This window comes from Octopus sinensis, linkage group LG1 (genome assembly GCF_006345805.1).
Source record: "Octopus sinensis linkage group LG1, ASM634580v1, whole genome shotgun sequence".
NCBI lineage: Eukaryota > Metazoa > Mollusca > Cephalopoda > Octopoda > Octopodidae > Octopus > Octopus sinensis.
This window is the reverse complement of record NC_042997.1, coordinates 74,387,100-74,404,019: the sequence shown is the minus strand read 5'-3', so window position 1 is coordinate 74,404,019 and position 16,920 is coordinate 74,387,100. Positions and strand designations below refer to the sequence as shown.

The window sequence follows — 16,920 nt, the reverse complement described above, 5'->3', positions numbered from 1 at the left end:
AAAAAATGTATGTACTGTCATAGAGGTCAGCTAATGTGAATGTCTCTTTAAAATCGAAGAGAAAGAAGATAACTAAGGACAACTGCTTTGAAACCTACAGCTTCTATATCCGGATTCCAAATTTACATTTATATCAATATTAATTGGAACAAATTCAAAAGACAGACAAAATCCCTAAATCAAACTGCTTACAAACAAGAGACATAATTTCAACAGTTAAAACAGTGTGGTCATGCTAATTATAGAAATAGTATCAATCTTACTGAGGGCACATCATATAAATGCAAATTGGGACAGTTTTACTATGAAAAACAACTCCACTTGAACAATAACCAAATTCCTAGTTTTCCCACTTCATCAATGTGCAGACAATACCAAATAATAAAAAACAAATAATAAAAAAAACACAAATAATAAAAAAAAGTTGTATTTCAAAATACAAACCATGACTGAATAAGCTATAAAAATATCAAAATTATACAATTTACCATTCACTATGAATGCTTTTCATTGTTATGTGAAAATCCTTGCTAATGAAAATGAATTTGGCCTTGTTTCTACTTGAGAATGTAAGGACATTGCTGCTGCTGGGAGTAGTTAGTATTTGAGCCAATATTATAAAGTCATCTTTAAATGCTGATATACAAATTACATGACCTACCCACTTCAAATCCCCATGAATTTATTGTATTTACTTTTTTTACTTCATTCAAATATTTTTTATAAACTTCATTCCATTTAAAAGAAATTACACCTCCTTATAAACTTTTGACTCTCTACTTAGGTAAGGTAAGCAACTTTTATTATAAAAATTGCTCACATTTGCAAGATTGTAAGAAAGAATGAATCATTATATAACACTAAAAAGTCACTATGATTTGGTTAATTAAGATAATAGCTATTCATATGGCTATTTGACTCAACCACCAGACTAAAACAGCCCGAAACTCAAGTGCCACTTTCACTGTATATAGCTTTTGTTCTGACTGTCATGACATACCTACTGAAATAAACCTATGATGTGCCAGCTTCATGTCCATGACAAAATAGCAGACTACAGCATACATGTGACCACAAAAACGCAAATTTCACAACTTGCAAAGTAAACTCAGCAATGTCACTCAGCACACTGCTTCATGAAGGTCACTGCCAAGTCACTGAGCACACAACTGTGTGCTGCCATCTGTTGGCACACTACAGAACATGTCCAGGAATTTTATGATACCACCTTTCAAACACAACTGGAACAGATCAAAGGGAAATAATAAATATCTCAGTTAAATGTTTGCAAGTTTGCTCCCGTTATTATTGATGCAGCCAACAAAATATATCTTCATTGACCAGCTCATCCCCATAAAAACATCAAAAGTAGAAAATTATATTTTCTTGAGAATTCTCAAGAAAATATACATTGGCATCAGATTTTACATATGTTTATTAGTCTATTTGTCTCTATAGGTTTATATTTTGTCTGGGTCTTAATGGTTTTATATATGTCCAGTTATCTAATTTATATATTTTTTGTACTCATATGTATCTATTTAAATGTACCTTAACATGTATTTGTATGTATTTCTGCATCTCTGTAATAGTTATATGTATGTTCATTATGTACCTATGTGAACACATATGTTTATCTAAATCTGCATATTTCTCACTCTCAAAAAGCTATAAAATGTTACATTAGCACCTCTGAGTGCATTGCTTCTTGTAGCAGAAACAGCTGTAAGCTAATGAAGTTTATTACATAATTCCTGTTTCCTTGTCATTCAATAGTTAATATATTTATATTATTCACTTTAACAGGATTGTGATGCAGCTGCACTAATGAAGCACCCTCTAATATTTAGTCATTTTGCTACTGGAATTGGTGAACCAAAATACATGCCTGTTCCTGACTGGTCTAGCTTACGAAAAATCTTGAATGAGGCCCTGGCTAATTACAATGAATTGAATGCTGTTATGAATCTGGTGCTGTTTGAAGATGCCATGACACATGTCTGTCGAATCAATCGTATCCTTGAGATGCCACAGGGCAATGCTTTGCTTATTGGAGTTGGTGGTAGTGGAAAACAGAGCTTGTCAAAACTGGCTTCTTTCATCAGCAATTTAGAAGTGTTTCAGATCACTTTAAGAAAAGGTTACTCTCATGCAGACCTAAAGGGTAACTAATTTCATCCATTTTATTATTCCTGTTCTCATTCAACTTCATTAATTCTAAGCTTATTTAGAAAAATGAAGGTTAACTTTGGTCATTTCATACTGTAGTTTCTAAGCAATAGCATTGTTTGTTACAGGTTTTCAACAGGCACAGGAGTGGCTGTGTGGTAAGTAGCTTGTTTACCAACCACATGGTTCCGGGTTCAGTCCCACTGCGTGGTACTTTGAGCAAGTGTCTTCTACTATAGCCTCGGGCCAACCAAAGCCTTGTGAGTGGATTTGGTAGACGGAAACTGAAAGAAGCCCGTCGTATATATGTATATATACGTGTGTGTGTTTGTGTGAGTCTGTTTGTCCCCCTAGCATTGCTTGACAACCGATGCTGGTGTGTTTATGTCCCCGTTACTTAGCGGTTCGGCAAAAGAGACCGATAGAATAAGTACTGGGCTTACAAAAGAATAAGTCCCGGGGTCGAGTTGCTCGATTAAAGGCGGTACTCCAGCATGGCCACAGTCAAATGACTGAAACAAGTAAAAGAGTAAAGAGTAAAGCCAATTTATAACTCACTGCTTTTCTGACAATAAGATAGTAAGAGAGTGTCTATTCTGACAATAAGAAAGTATCTAAAACAGTATATAAATATCTGATAGGACTTTATTAATAAAGCACCAGTTTTACATTTTTATGGTGTATATTCTTCTCTGGTATACATCAGCAAAAGATAAACACATACCGGCATACATACATACATTCATACATATATATGTTTGTATGTGTATATGCATTTATCATCATCATTATCATCATTGTTGTTTAACATCCCCTTTCCATGGTGACATGGGCCATGACTACAATTTCACTCGGTTCAACAGTTCTTCACAAGCTCAGTATATTGTCCAACAATTGAAGAGTGCTTTCAAATGGGCGTAGGCCACAGTTACAATCTCACTTTGCTTGCTGGATCTTCTCAAGCACAGCATATTGACAAAGGTCTTGGCCACACACGCACACACACACACAAATACACACACACACATATATATATATATATATGTATATATATATATATATATAATCATCATCATTTAATGTCCAGCTTCCATGCTTGGCATGCAATGTTTGACAGAGTTTGACAAGCCAAAGGATTGTGTCATACACCAATGTCTATTTTGACATAGTTCCTAATGCCAACCACTTTACAGAGTACAAAGTGCTTTCTTTTTTGGCATTAGTGCTACAGATGATCACCTTGTAACTTACAAGGCTAAGGCTCTAAATTATATTCTATAATTCAGGGAGAACAGAAGAGAGAGTGGGTAATGATTGTAGACAAAGAGGGTGGTAAGAAGAGAAGATGAAGAGTATTACAGGAAATAAGAAAGAGAGAAGGGAATTAGTGAGCGGGTTGAGAAAAAGGGAGGGTGACAATTGCAAAGGTGATATGTGTCTGTTTATGTACACAGGGTGAGCCAAAAGTCACAAATATGTATGAAATTAAAAATTTTTTTAATCTTTTATTTAAATGTGATTTTTCCCACCTCGCTTACAACTATTTCACTTATATATATTTATATAGAGTGATTCAAAAGTTTATTATTTTTTTTATAAGAAACAGTTTTTTTATTCAACTGTTTCTTATTAAAAAATGGTGACTTTTGAATATATATATATATTAATACATATTCACACATGAATATTTTTTTTAATATTTATAAAATATAAATATATATATAAATATACATAAAAATACATGTAAATATAACCCATGTGGAATACATATGGAAGGAAGTGTGAGAAAAAGAGGACTGATAAAAAGAAGATTGAAAAAATGTTTTTGTACAGAAAGCAAGAGTGGTTAAGAGTTTCGATTAAAAGCTTCAATGAGTCAAAGATTTAGGTGTATTTTTTAAAAATATAAATGGTATATAAGGTATATAATACAGTTCGAGGAGGTTCACTGCCAATGGTCATTTCCAGAACTCATGTCCTGGTAGAAAAATTAATAAATCTTACAAACCATGTGGACAATGTCCCCTTCATCAGGAAAGGTATCCTCATAAAATCACATTCTTGATACTTTGATTTTTTATTGCCCACAAAGGGCAACACAATCTGATTTTGAGGTCAGATGAAAACGTATGATATAACATTAAGATGCTATTAAAAATTAAACACAAAATATATACACGGGTGATAGACAATACAAGATACAAAAACAGGTGGAGTGATGGTCGAGTTAAGCTCCTGACCCCACGAACCTCTATCCACCACTGATACCAGTGATAGACCTTTGTCATGTTTACATGGTTACAGTCATATGCAACACTCATACCATATACTTCCACCTATCATTAAACATTTTCTCTGACAGGCATCTTCAAATGAAAAGTGAAATATCTTTGCAGACTGAGGCCAGAGGTGAAGCTGCCTGTCATTACTTGTCTTCCATACCACCTCTTTCGCAATTGCAACTACTATGAGAAAATAATTCTTACCTTCTTTCATCAGGAAATCAGGTGGGTCAATTTTCAAAATTGACTCAGTCGATAGCTGTACTCTTCCTGTACCAGACAACAGATGTTCCGCATAAGCCCACACTTCCGACATCTCCGAATGCTGAACACTAGCATGCAGGACGGTTTCCCTTTCCCACCCACATCTTGGACAGATTGGTGTGTTGCATTGATTGTGTCTTGCGAGCTTATCCCAAATGGGCAAAGCTCCTCGGTAACACTGCCAGGTCAAAGACTTTTGGAAATTGTCCAGTGTCCTTGGCCCAAATGTATATTGGAACAGACTCTCTAGTTGATTATCCTCGGGACCTAGGGTTGCTCCTAGGGTATCATCACATCTAGCCTCTACCAAACCACTATAGAAAGATGCCTTTGAACCACCACCGTTGGCATTGCCTGAGCAACAGAATAGCAGGAGTGCCTTGCAGCACTCCGTACGCCATGTACCCAACTTAGATCTTCAATAGCACCAGGCTTCCCATCCACTGAAACTAGTGAATATGGGAAACATCCATTTCACCAGCAGAGACCACACCCGTTCACCATCCAGGAGGAGCCAAAGATGGTTCAACCTCAACACATGTTTGCACATCAACAGCCAAGACATCCCTAGTCCTCCCTTTAACGGCTTTTGACAGCAGATAGAACATCTCGCAAGTGGTTTCGAGTCCTTCCACAAAAAGCGAAAAAGCTGTCTTTCCAACTTGGTCATCCATGAATCTGGGTAAGGAACGACCTTTAGGTAGTATGTGATGACCGATGTCATGAACACATTGGCTACCTCCATCCTCCCTTTCAGGGATAGCCGCCGCCCAGACCAGGTCTTGGCTATGTGGTCTACTCTGCTTGAAACCTTAGTCCAGTTCTTTTCTACCTGGAGATTTGGACCAAACCAGACTCCTAGCAACTTAACCAGGCCCTGTCTGGAGGCATCAACTTGTCCCTCCAGGTGCCAAGTTGCAAGCCAACTGACTTATCCTGATTAATCTTTACTCCTGCCACCATCTCATAAACCTCAATGGCCTCACCTACCCTCTGTAGGTGTTCCATTTTGGTCACAATGATGGTGATGTTATCCGCATAAGCTGAAACTGACTTTCCACTGCCTGGTCCTCTCAGGATGCCACTTTCACAGTAACGGCTCAAGAGCTATCATGTACAAAAGTGGTGAGAGTGAACATCTTTGGTGAACCAAGCACTTGATACAGAATGGTTTTGACAAAAAAACCGTTCACCCAAATGATCAAGTCAATGCTATCACACAATTGAATTATCCACCTAAGGAAGCCTTGGCTGAACTGTGCAAGAACAGACACCAGGTAATGATGGTCAACCCTGCTCTTATACAACTCGTAGGGTAGACCATCCAGTCCCGGTGACTTACCTATGCCACAGTCTGCTATAGCCTCAATTACTTCCTCAGGTGTGATCGGCCCTTCACAAGACTCCGTATCCTGCCCCGAGAGGTGCAGCAGCCCAGTGAGGAAGTCTGTTAGATCCCACCTACTATCTGGTCCATTGCTCCCCCTGAAAAGTTGGACGAAGTGCTCCTAAAAGGCCTCACACATTTCCTTAGGTTCGTTTATCAACTTACCTTCATGGTTCACCAAAGATCGTACTGTGGAACCATTTCCACATTGGGCTTCCACCACTCGGTCCCATCCAGTGGCCCTGATTCCTTTGCAACCCACTGCATGTAGTCTAGCCCTGACAATGCACCCAGTGTGCTTGGCTTCAAGGTGCTCTTTGCCTTCACCTGGGTTGCACTGCCAGTCCTCATGTCTTCCTCTAAAGCCTTAACTAAACCCTGTTCCTGCCTACATTCACTAGCCACTAAACCTATGCTATATCTAATAGACTCAAATTTAATGGCTTGTTTGAGGGCATACCACCATTTTTTATTAATGATGGCTTCTGTTAACGCTCTCTGTATTAACAATTTAATCCACTTTCTGTACTTCTCAATCTCCAAAAGGGACATATTGAGTTTCCAGTAACCAGATCCTTGACTATATACCTTATCTAAGTTCAACTCACAAATGACCAACTTATGATAACTGTAGCTGACCAGATAAAACTGTGGACACTTAGCTATATTCCTATCAGCTTTTCTAATTAAAATCTTATCTATGTATGACCTGGAATACTTGTCGCCGCTTGACCATGTTCACAGTGGAGTGTTTGGGTGTTTCATCCTATATGGATCTGGTTGCTGATAATGACTTAGCGGTTCCCGGAAGCCACTATTACTTCTATTTCTTCTTGAGCCAACACAATCTATGCATGTGTCGCAGATTGTGTTATAGTCTCCTAACAAAGCTGGTGAATGTGACGTACCCAGAAACTTCTCTAGGTCAAAAAATACTCACTTTGACCGAAATTGGGTGCATAAATCACAACCAGTCTGATCGTCTTACCACAACTGAATGTCAAGTCCATAACGACCAGCCTACCTTCTGGATCAGAAAAAATCAACCTTTTCTTTGAAACCCAGTTTCTTTTTAATAGGACGAACACCCTTCCCCTGCCTGCCAGTCGACCTGGATAAAGGAATTTCTCATAGCTGTTTAGCAACAGGAGCAGATCTTTTGGCCCCTTTAACCAGGTTTCAGTAGCTACAATAACATCCAAATTCCATGACCTGATGTCATTTAGGAAGCATCCTTGCTTCTAACTTGATGACAGGCCACGCACATTGAAACAAACGATGTAAACTGACATAAGAGTCTTACCTTTTATTCAGTAGGGGTAAGTGAAGTGGTCTCACCCTCTTCCTTTTTCCCTGCTCGTGTGACTGGAGGAGGTAGGCCCTGAAAGATTGAAGGTGAAAAATCTACAGGGCCTATCTCTTTTCTATAAGTATTGGCTAGGATATAATAACTTGTACAGTCTATTCGATAAATGTCATAGTTTATATATGAATTGAATAAGTACTCCTTTCATTCTTAATAATCTGCAATTTACTTATTAATCTATTATTGTCTGTTTTTACTGCTACTGGGTTATCGTCTTCTGTCTTCTCAAGGCTTTTTTCTTGGGTTTCTTGTCAGCTGCTTTTGTTGGGGAGGCTGGGTGGATTTTTCTTATTCCATTTTTCTCCCCCTGGTTGCTGCTTCCACCTTCCATTTCTTTCGTTTCTTTCTCTTCCTCTTCATCTTTTTCCAGGGGAGGGTTGCATTTTGCAAGAACGTATCCCAGCTTTCCACATTTGAAGCACCAATGTTTTTGGCCTTCCATGAACACTATCAGACTATCCTCCCCTATTGTAATAGTCTCTGGTATCTTTTCCAAAGTTTGTGGCTATCTGTATCAACATGTTTAATGTCTGGCCCAGCCAGTTTTGTTTTTCTGTGACAGAAGCTTGGAGGAGTGTGATCTTTTCCTCCAAGCCCACTGTCACAGCCACCACCAACCAGGCTGCATCCACTTCTGGTGGAATTTTTGTCATTTTTACTTTGGAGGTTCTCCTCCCTATATACATTGGTGGAAGAAATACCTCGTCTGTTTCTTAATGTTTCAATCAAAAGGACTTGAGTCTTTTCTTATTTCACCATGCAAACTTCCACTGTGCCAAATCTTTTGCCTCTTGTGATGTATTCAACATCCTTTCATATGTTCTTCAAACATTTTTCTATTGTTTCTTCCTGCACTTTATCTATTTTCTTTGTCTTGATATTAAACATTTTATTTAAAATTATTTTCCTTTTTTCTGTTTCCATTATTTCCTCTGGTGGTATTATTTCCACTTTCATATCATTTTTTTAAACATGTTTTTGTACTTTAAAAGTTCACTTTTCTCTGTTGAGATTTTTCTTGTTTTCCTTCCAGTTGCCATGGCGAACCTTTTCTTTTCAGTTGGAGTCACACTTGGCTCTCCACTTTTTTACACTGGGAATGTCAATGTTCCTTTTCAAATGTATTAATTCTTTTCCAAGGTTTTCATTTTTTCTTGGCTAATTTGCCCAACCAGATCTGATTTGGGCAAAGGTAGCAAATGCATTATCGATGGGTTTATACCTCTCATTAAAAATAAGGTCAAACTCCCTTTGTGGTCTTCTATCAGCAATGTAATCACTTGGTTCAACCCCCTCAAAGATAAGCAGCGTATCCATTTTATTCAGTTTGATATTTCAAACTATTACTCCTCCATATCTCCAATTCTTTTAAACAAAGCCTTGATTTTTGCTCGCAGTTTTACTAATATCCCCAGATCAGATATCGATATAGTCTTAGCAGACCCATATTAACTTTAATGAACATAACTGTGTTAGATCTGAATCTATGGACTACTTTGATATAACTATGGGGTTGTCCAATTCAGCTTGGGTGACGAATTTGGTGGGCCTATATCTCCTCTCTCAAATTAAAAATAGCTTCCCAAATCTATCCAGAGGTGTTTATAGGGATGATGTACTCCTTACTACCCATGGCCTATCTTAACCAGCTGTAGAAAAGTTAAAGAAAGCCCTTAGGTAATTTTAGTTAGATATTTTCAACCTTAATATTATTTTTAATACTAGTTCTAAGGTAGTCAACTTCCTAGACGTAACACTGGACCTTGATACTGGATTATACTACTCGTTTAAAAAACAATCAATCTCTGCAATATATTAACGTTTCCTCGAACCATCCTAAATTAACTATCAATAGCATCATTACAGCAATTTCCATTAGAATCTCAAATTTATCAGCTAATGAGATTTTTAATCAGCATGCCTCAGTTTGCAATAGTGTCCTGAAACTAAGTGGTTTTAATGATCAAATTTCTTATATACCTAACACAAAACTTAAAAGAAAATTAGCAAATATATCTCCTAACTCCTTCTCTAAAACTATTAGCTCAAACCCTATATTGACAAACATGAATATAAATAAGCTGTGTGGCAATCATATCATACCTAGTGGTATACAACCTAGTAATAAATATAGTAAATATAATAAGTATAAACATCCTGATTCTGATATCTCTATATCCACAACTTTCAGCATTCAAATAACAATCAAGTTGTGCCTACTATTTCTGGAGATTGCTATGCTTTTCAGTTTTTCTGTCCAATGATATCCCTGTCAATTTAGGATTCTTTTGTGAGGTTACCAGTTTATGGGGATTTGTCAGGCTATAAAAGGAATGAAGACCTCAGAGTGTATGTTTTATCAATAGCGATGAATATATTTCTATGTATGTATCTTCTTACATATAATAAGATGCAGTGTGCTTCATGTCAGTCATGCTCATAGAAAGAAACTAAAACAACAAACGAAGTGGGAGTGTGTGATAGTCAGAGATGTTAAATACAATCAAATTGTTTTGAGAGGTTTTACTGAAGTTACTGGTATTTTAATAAAAATAATTTTTATTGTAAATTATATTTATCAATTTCACACATACGTATACATCATCATCATCATTTATCATCTACTTTTCATGCTAGCATGGGTTGGACAGTTTGACAGAAACAGACAAGTCAGAAGATTATACCAAACTCTCCTGTCTGTTTTGGCAGTTTCTTTGGCTAAATGCCCTTCCAAATAATGACAACTACTTTACAGAATGTAGTGTGTAATTTTTACATGTTACTAGCTATGTAGTTGTTAAATGATGATGATGATGATGATGATGATGATGATGATGATGATGAGAATGAAGATGGTAATGATGATATTGATACTGATGTATATGTATTTGTGAAATTGATAAATAAAAATTAGTTGTTTTATTTTGATTAAAACATCAGTAACTTCAGAGTAAAATCTCTCACTACAAGATCACCTCCTCCAATACCCCATCCCTTCTCAAAGGATCTTTGTCTTGCAAATTATTTGGTGACCCTGCCAGTGCTGGTGCCATGTAAAAAGCATTCAGTCTACACTGTAAAGTGGTTAGAATCATAGCTAATTAACTTAGATTCCAGTCCTTGCTTTCATATATGAAAAAGTAGAAATTCAGCTGTAAGAACAAATCGTCAACATAGAGGAGGTGCCATGAGCACCAAGTTTTAAATTCCTCTGTTATGGCCTGGAGGACTATGATAAACAAGAGGGAGCTGAGGATCAGTCTTTGGTGAATTCTTACCTGTACACTAAATTCATTGCTATATTCAATGCTAAAAATCAAGACTTTGTTTAAATGAATAGGAGATATGGAGGTGCAATAGTTCGAAATATCAAATGAATAAAATCGATATGCTGCATATCTTTGAGTGATTACATTGGTAGTAGAAAACCACAAAGGGAGTTTGACCTTACTGAGAGTATCCCTGTACATGGCTGGTCAGCTCTCACCAACTACCCATCTACTCCTAGCTTCTGAATCAAATAGTAGTCATCCGTTGATCTCAAAGAGGTCATGGATCTGTACTCAAAGAAAACGTGTCAACTGCTGATGGTGGTGCAGCATCTGTTGTGGCTGTATAAGCCCACATGGGAGTGGCAGTCACTTGTACAGTGACTGCATTTGAAGGAACTCTCTGCCAGTGCTACTGATTTTTCCTTCCGTCAAGTGCACTTTTCTCTGATGACAAGTACCTGTTTTTCTTCCGATCTCTTCATTCTCTTTTGCTGTATTTGCCTCCAATGTGGGCAATCATTTGCAACCTCCTCCTGTCTCAGAACATCCAGATCAAATGACCTCATATCTCTCTTAGACATCTTTGAAACGAAGATGAGGTCGTCCTTGTACTCTTATACTAGTAGCCAATTCCCCATACAGGAGGTCTTTTGAGATCCTTCTGTCTGGCATGTGATGAACATGACTGAGCCAGCACAAATGATGTTGCTGGAGCAAGATGTGTATACTGGGTATCTTAGCTCAGTTGAGGACTTTGGTGCTAGTGATGTGGTTGGTCCACTTGATGTCCAAGTTGCATCTTAAATTGTGAAGGTGATATCAGGAAATAGTTAGCAAGTTTCACTATCATGCAGTAGGTGATTTTTGTATCCAATCTTCCATGTAATGATACCTAGGTATGGTGAAATATTACTTTAGAAACAGATATGGGTTAGCAATTGGAAGGTCATTTGACTGTACAGAATCTGTCTGATCTATGTGAGCCTCAAAAAGTGGATGTTCCACACACACACACACACACGTCTACATATATATATGTGTGTATGTGCGTGTGTGTGTATATATATATATATATATATATATATAATATAGACAGCCATGTGTAATATGTTACTGAAAAGGGAAACTGTAATTGTCACTAAATAGGACTAGGGTGTTAGAACACCTACATTACTAGAAGTAAGAGCTAAAAAGCTCTAATGCTGTAGTCAAAGCACATAATTGTATACATATGTACTGACAGGGACAGTAATCACCTGAAAATACTGGTCAAGAAATTCCCTAGGAAATTTCTCGTCTGGTGTTTTTGGACAATTACAGTTCCTGTCAGTACATATGGATACAATTATGTGCTTTGACTACAGCATTAGAGCTTTTTAGCTCTTATTTCTAGCAATGTAGGTGTTCCAACACCCTATATATCATCATCATTATCATTATCATCATTTAAAATCTGTTGTCCATGCTGGCATGAGTTGGATAATTTGACCAGGGCTAGTAAGCTGAGGGGCTACACCAGATTCCAGTCTGATCTGGCATGGTCTCTATGGCCAGATGCCCTTCCTAACACCAACCACTCTGAGAGTGTAATGCATGCTTTTATCTGCTACCAGCATAGGTGCCAGTTGCATAACACCGGCATCTGCCAAGACTATGATTTTGCTTGGCTTGAATGGGTCTTCTCAAGCATAGCATAATGCCAAAGTTTTCGGTCATTTATCATTGCCTCTGTGAGGCCCAATGCTTGAAAGGTGCTTTTTACATGCCACTGGCATTGACTATACTGCCTCAATGAGGTCCAACATTTGAACGGTGCTTTTTATGTGCTGCCTGCATGGATGCCAGCATCAGCTGCGACTATGATTTCACATGGCTTGACAGGTCTTCTCAAGTATGGCATATCAACAAAGGTCTCGGTCACTAGTCATTGCCTCTGTGAGGTCCAAAGTTTGAAGCTTCAACACCTTGTCCCATATCTTCCTGGGTCTACCTCTACCACAGGTTCCCTCCACAATTAGAGATCGGTACTTTGTTACATACCTGTCCTGATTAATATGCACCACATGATCATACCAGCACAGCATCTGATGACTTTTATGCCCAACTTTTCTCTCGAGATGCTTACTCTGTGTACATGCATACTGACATTGCACATCCAGCAAATCATGCTAGCTTCATTTCCTTCAAGCCTCGGCTGTCACAGCCCATGTTTCACTGCCATGTAGCATAGCTGTTTGCACACAGATATCTCTATATCCACAACTTTCAGCATTCAAATAACAATCAAGTTGTGCCTACTATTTCTGGAGATTGCTATGCTTTTCAGTTTTTCTGTCCAATGATATCCCTGTCAATTTAGGATTCTTTTGTGAGGTTACCAGTTTATTCTTATTCTCACAGCTACACTCTTGGAGCATCCACCTCTGTTACTAACTTGTTCACTTGGATAACAGAAATTATCTACTACCTCTAGCTTACCTGCTTGACAGTTGATAGAGTCATTTTTCTGTACATTTTCAATGTTTATTATACCTGTGCACCTTCCACACACAAAAACTATTTTCCCAGTTAACCTTCCTCTAATATTGCTGCCCCTCTTATGTGTCCATAGCTCGCACTAGGTACATCTTATGGAATTTCTATCAATACCTTTCCTACAGATCAAGCAGGGCCATCTACCTGAAGGGATTTGCAATTTGTCTGCTCTCCTACTTATGAGACTTTGGTTTTTGCTAGATTAACTTTAAGCAGTTTGATTCTAAACCTTGCCTCCACACCTGAAATTTCTTCTCTAGTTCTGGTAGTGCATCAGCATAGAGGAGCTCTCAGGGGTAGGTAGCCTGTCTTAAATTCCTCTGTTACTGCCTGGAGAACTATGATGAACAAGAGTGGCCTGAGGATTGATCATTGGTTTAAACTCTACTTGTACCCCGATACTCGTTGTACACTATACTTGTTGCCAATTCTCACCTTACTGACAGGATCCTTGTACATGGCTTGTACAGCTCTCACCAACCACTCATCTATCTCTAGTTTCTGCATTGACCCCCCAGATAATGGAGCTGGGGACTCTGTCAAAGGCTTTCTCCATATCAGCAAAAGGTAGGTACAGAGGTTTATTTTTGGCTAGATATTTCTCCTGCAGTTGCCTAACTAGGAATATAGCATCAGTCGTACTCCTTCCTGGCACAAATCTGAACAGCATCTCATTTACGCTAATTTTCTCCCCAATTAATTGACCTATCACTCTTCCTGTGACTTTCATCACCTGGTCTAGTAGTTTGATACCTCTGTAATTATCCCTGTATAAAGTGTCACTTTTGCCTTTGTAGCTGTTCTCTATAATGCTGCTACACCAATCAGTGGGTATGACTCCCTCTTAGACAACCTGATTAACTATACTACTTCTCCAGATATTTTAAGCATCTCATTGGAGATTCCTGATGGATTGGAGGATTTCCCTGTCTTCATGTGTTTAATTGTTTTAAACACACACACATATATATATATATATATATATATATATATATATTATATATATATATATATATATATATATATATGTGTGTGTGTGTGTGTAATCATATATATATGTTTACATATCTATCTATCTATCTATATATCTATATACAAGATATTACAACCATTAATATAACTATCAGTATTTTTGAAAACAGTGCAATTCATGTTGGTGTCACTGGTAGACGGAACAAAAATCAACAAATGTAGTGGAAGTGAATAACAGTCAGAGACATTTGTAGTGAGACAGGAAAGATCTGTTGTGTTGTAACTTAGTTCAGTTGTGCTTTGGCAGATTCTAGCCAATCAGAGCTGGAAGCATAATAATACAAGTCACAACTTCCACTCAGCATTATTGCACACCTTTTTGGAATAACTTGAGCAATTGTGGATTTGACGACATAGAAGCAACATCACTTTCTTCAACATGTCACATTTTCTGTGTCTACCACCAACTACACGCAACTCATTTGATTAATATCAGCTTCCACTCTGCTCCATATAAACCTCAGTGTATATAGTTAGTCATACGATTTTTCCTGTCTTGCACACACATATATTTGGTTCCCATTCATATGTAAGTTTAATCCTTGTTGCCATTTGCTAGCATTCGTTACACAACTTTTATGAACTTTCTTTCTGAATATTCTTTATTCATGCCTCTTTAAGAAATCACTGTAAATAAATTCTTTCTATGAACTGTCTTTAAAAAAAATGCTAACTACACACATTATGTTACAACTTGAACACATTACATATAGGAGGCATTCCTTCCAACTTACATTAATGATTCACAGGCAACCCATAGTAAAAACTAATGAAGCTACTTTCAAAAATGCAGCCTCACATTACAACACTTCTATAGAAAGGTCCAATTTTAAAAATAGTAGAATTTATATTGAACCAAACGTAGATAGGTTTAAAAAATGTAGACAGAGGAAAAAACTATGGTATAATCTACCATACAGCATAACTGTATATAAATATAGCTTGAAATTTTCTGAAACTCATAAATACCACTAGATATTCAAGGGAAATATGGTCAAAGTTAGCTATAATTGCCTCTCCATCAGAGAATCAGTAATTTTCAATCACAATAAGAATAACATGAGGAACATCCCCTACAAAAATCCTGTAATTATAGATCTCTGGATAACTGTTCCCTGAACAATAAGTGCCTGGAAAAAGGACTAGTGTACAAAGCCAGCATTATGGACTTGAACAAAACAACAAAAACATTACATTAGAATGATGGAAAACATACACAGCACTTGGCTTTATTCAGAGACAAAAAGCAAAAGATATACATCTTTATTCAATAGGGTATAGACACTTAAAGAGAGGAAACTGAGCAACTCCCATACAACCAGAGCATCATAGCTAAGGGCAACATATGTAGGGGATAGGAGAGCAAATGCAACCTCTCTATCAAGGAAACATTATATATGTATGTATATATATATATATATATATATATATAATATATATATATATATATATAATATATATATATATATATATATATATATTATATATATATATATATATATATAAAATTTTCACATACTTATGGATGCAGGAGTGGCTGTGTGGTAAGTAGCTTGCTTACAAACCACATGGTTCTGGGTTCAGTCCCACTGCGTGGCATCTTGGGCAAGTGTCATCTACTATAGCCTTGGGCCGACCAATCCTTGTGAGTGGATTTGGTAGACGGAAACTGAAAGAAGCCTGTCGTATATATGTATATGTATATATGTATGTGTGTGTCTGTGTTTTTCTCCCTAACATCACTTGACAACCGATGGCGGTGTGTTTTCGTCCCTGTGACTTACCGGTTCAGGAAAAGAGACCAATAGAATAAGAACTAGGCTTACAAAGAATAAGTCCTGGGGTCAATTTGCTCGACTAAAGGGGGTGCTCCAGCATGGTCACAGTCAACTGACTGAAACAAGTAAAAGAGTAAAAGATATACCCTACCCCTAAAATCCAAACTACATCTCCTCTCCTAAACTGCATCTTTTCTCTTCCTCACATTTCTTCATACACAATGATTTTCTCCAGCTCCCCATCCCTGCCCTCACTGCCCTGCTCACTGTATCACTCCTTTCCCCATCCACCTCTTTGTTCCCAGGTTCTCACCAGTCAGAGCAACCCCCACTCCCTACTTGCACTTTGGTAATACCTAGCCATGTGTACCTGTACTTTGAGGGCATGTCCTAGCAATTGTCAACATTTATCTCTCTCTTCCTTACTGGCACTTCACTATTATCTTTCTCCTGTTCTCTCTTGCTTTCTCTCTCTCTCTCCCTCTCTTTCTCCCTTGCTCTTTCCTCTGGCTGTGTAACCATGTATCTCCTCTACACCTGTTTCTGTCCTCTTTCTTGTTACCACTCTCTCCCTCTTACTCTCTCTCTCTTTCCCTCTCTCTCTCTCTCTCTCCCTCTTTCTCTTGGTTGGGTAACCATGTAACTCCTCTATAGTAAAACACTTCCAATTCCTCCTCCCCTTCAAAATTCCTTGTCTTGCAAGGTACTTAGTGACCATGCTGGTGCTGGTGCCATGTAAAAAGCATCCAGTGAAGTGGTTGGCATTTGGAAGCTGCAAAAAACATGCTGTAGAAAACATGCCAGCTGTAAAAAAACATGCCAAAACAAACCTTAC

The 16,920-nt window shown here is 37.6% G+C and overlaps 1 protein-coding gene across 2 annotated transcripts in view; it reads left to right on the top strand.

Annotated features, from left to right (window-relative positions):
* The window catches only part of LOC115213643 (dynein beta chain, ciliary-like), an 884,597-nt gene that overhangs the window by 690,486 nt on the left and 177,191 nt on the right, over nt 1–16,920 (top strand). For both annotated transcript variants that reach the window (XM_036501971.1, XM_036501966.1), the window contains one exon: nt 1,807–2,164. In XM_036501971.1, coding sequence (XP_036357864.1) covers nt 1,807–2,164 — 358 coding nt within the window. The remainder of the gene's footprint in view (nt 1–1,806; nt 2,165–16,920) is intronic.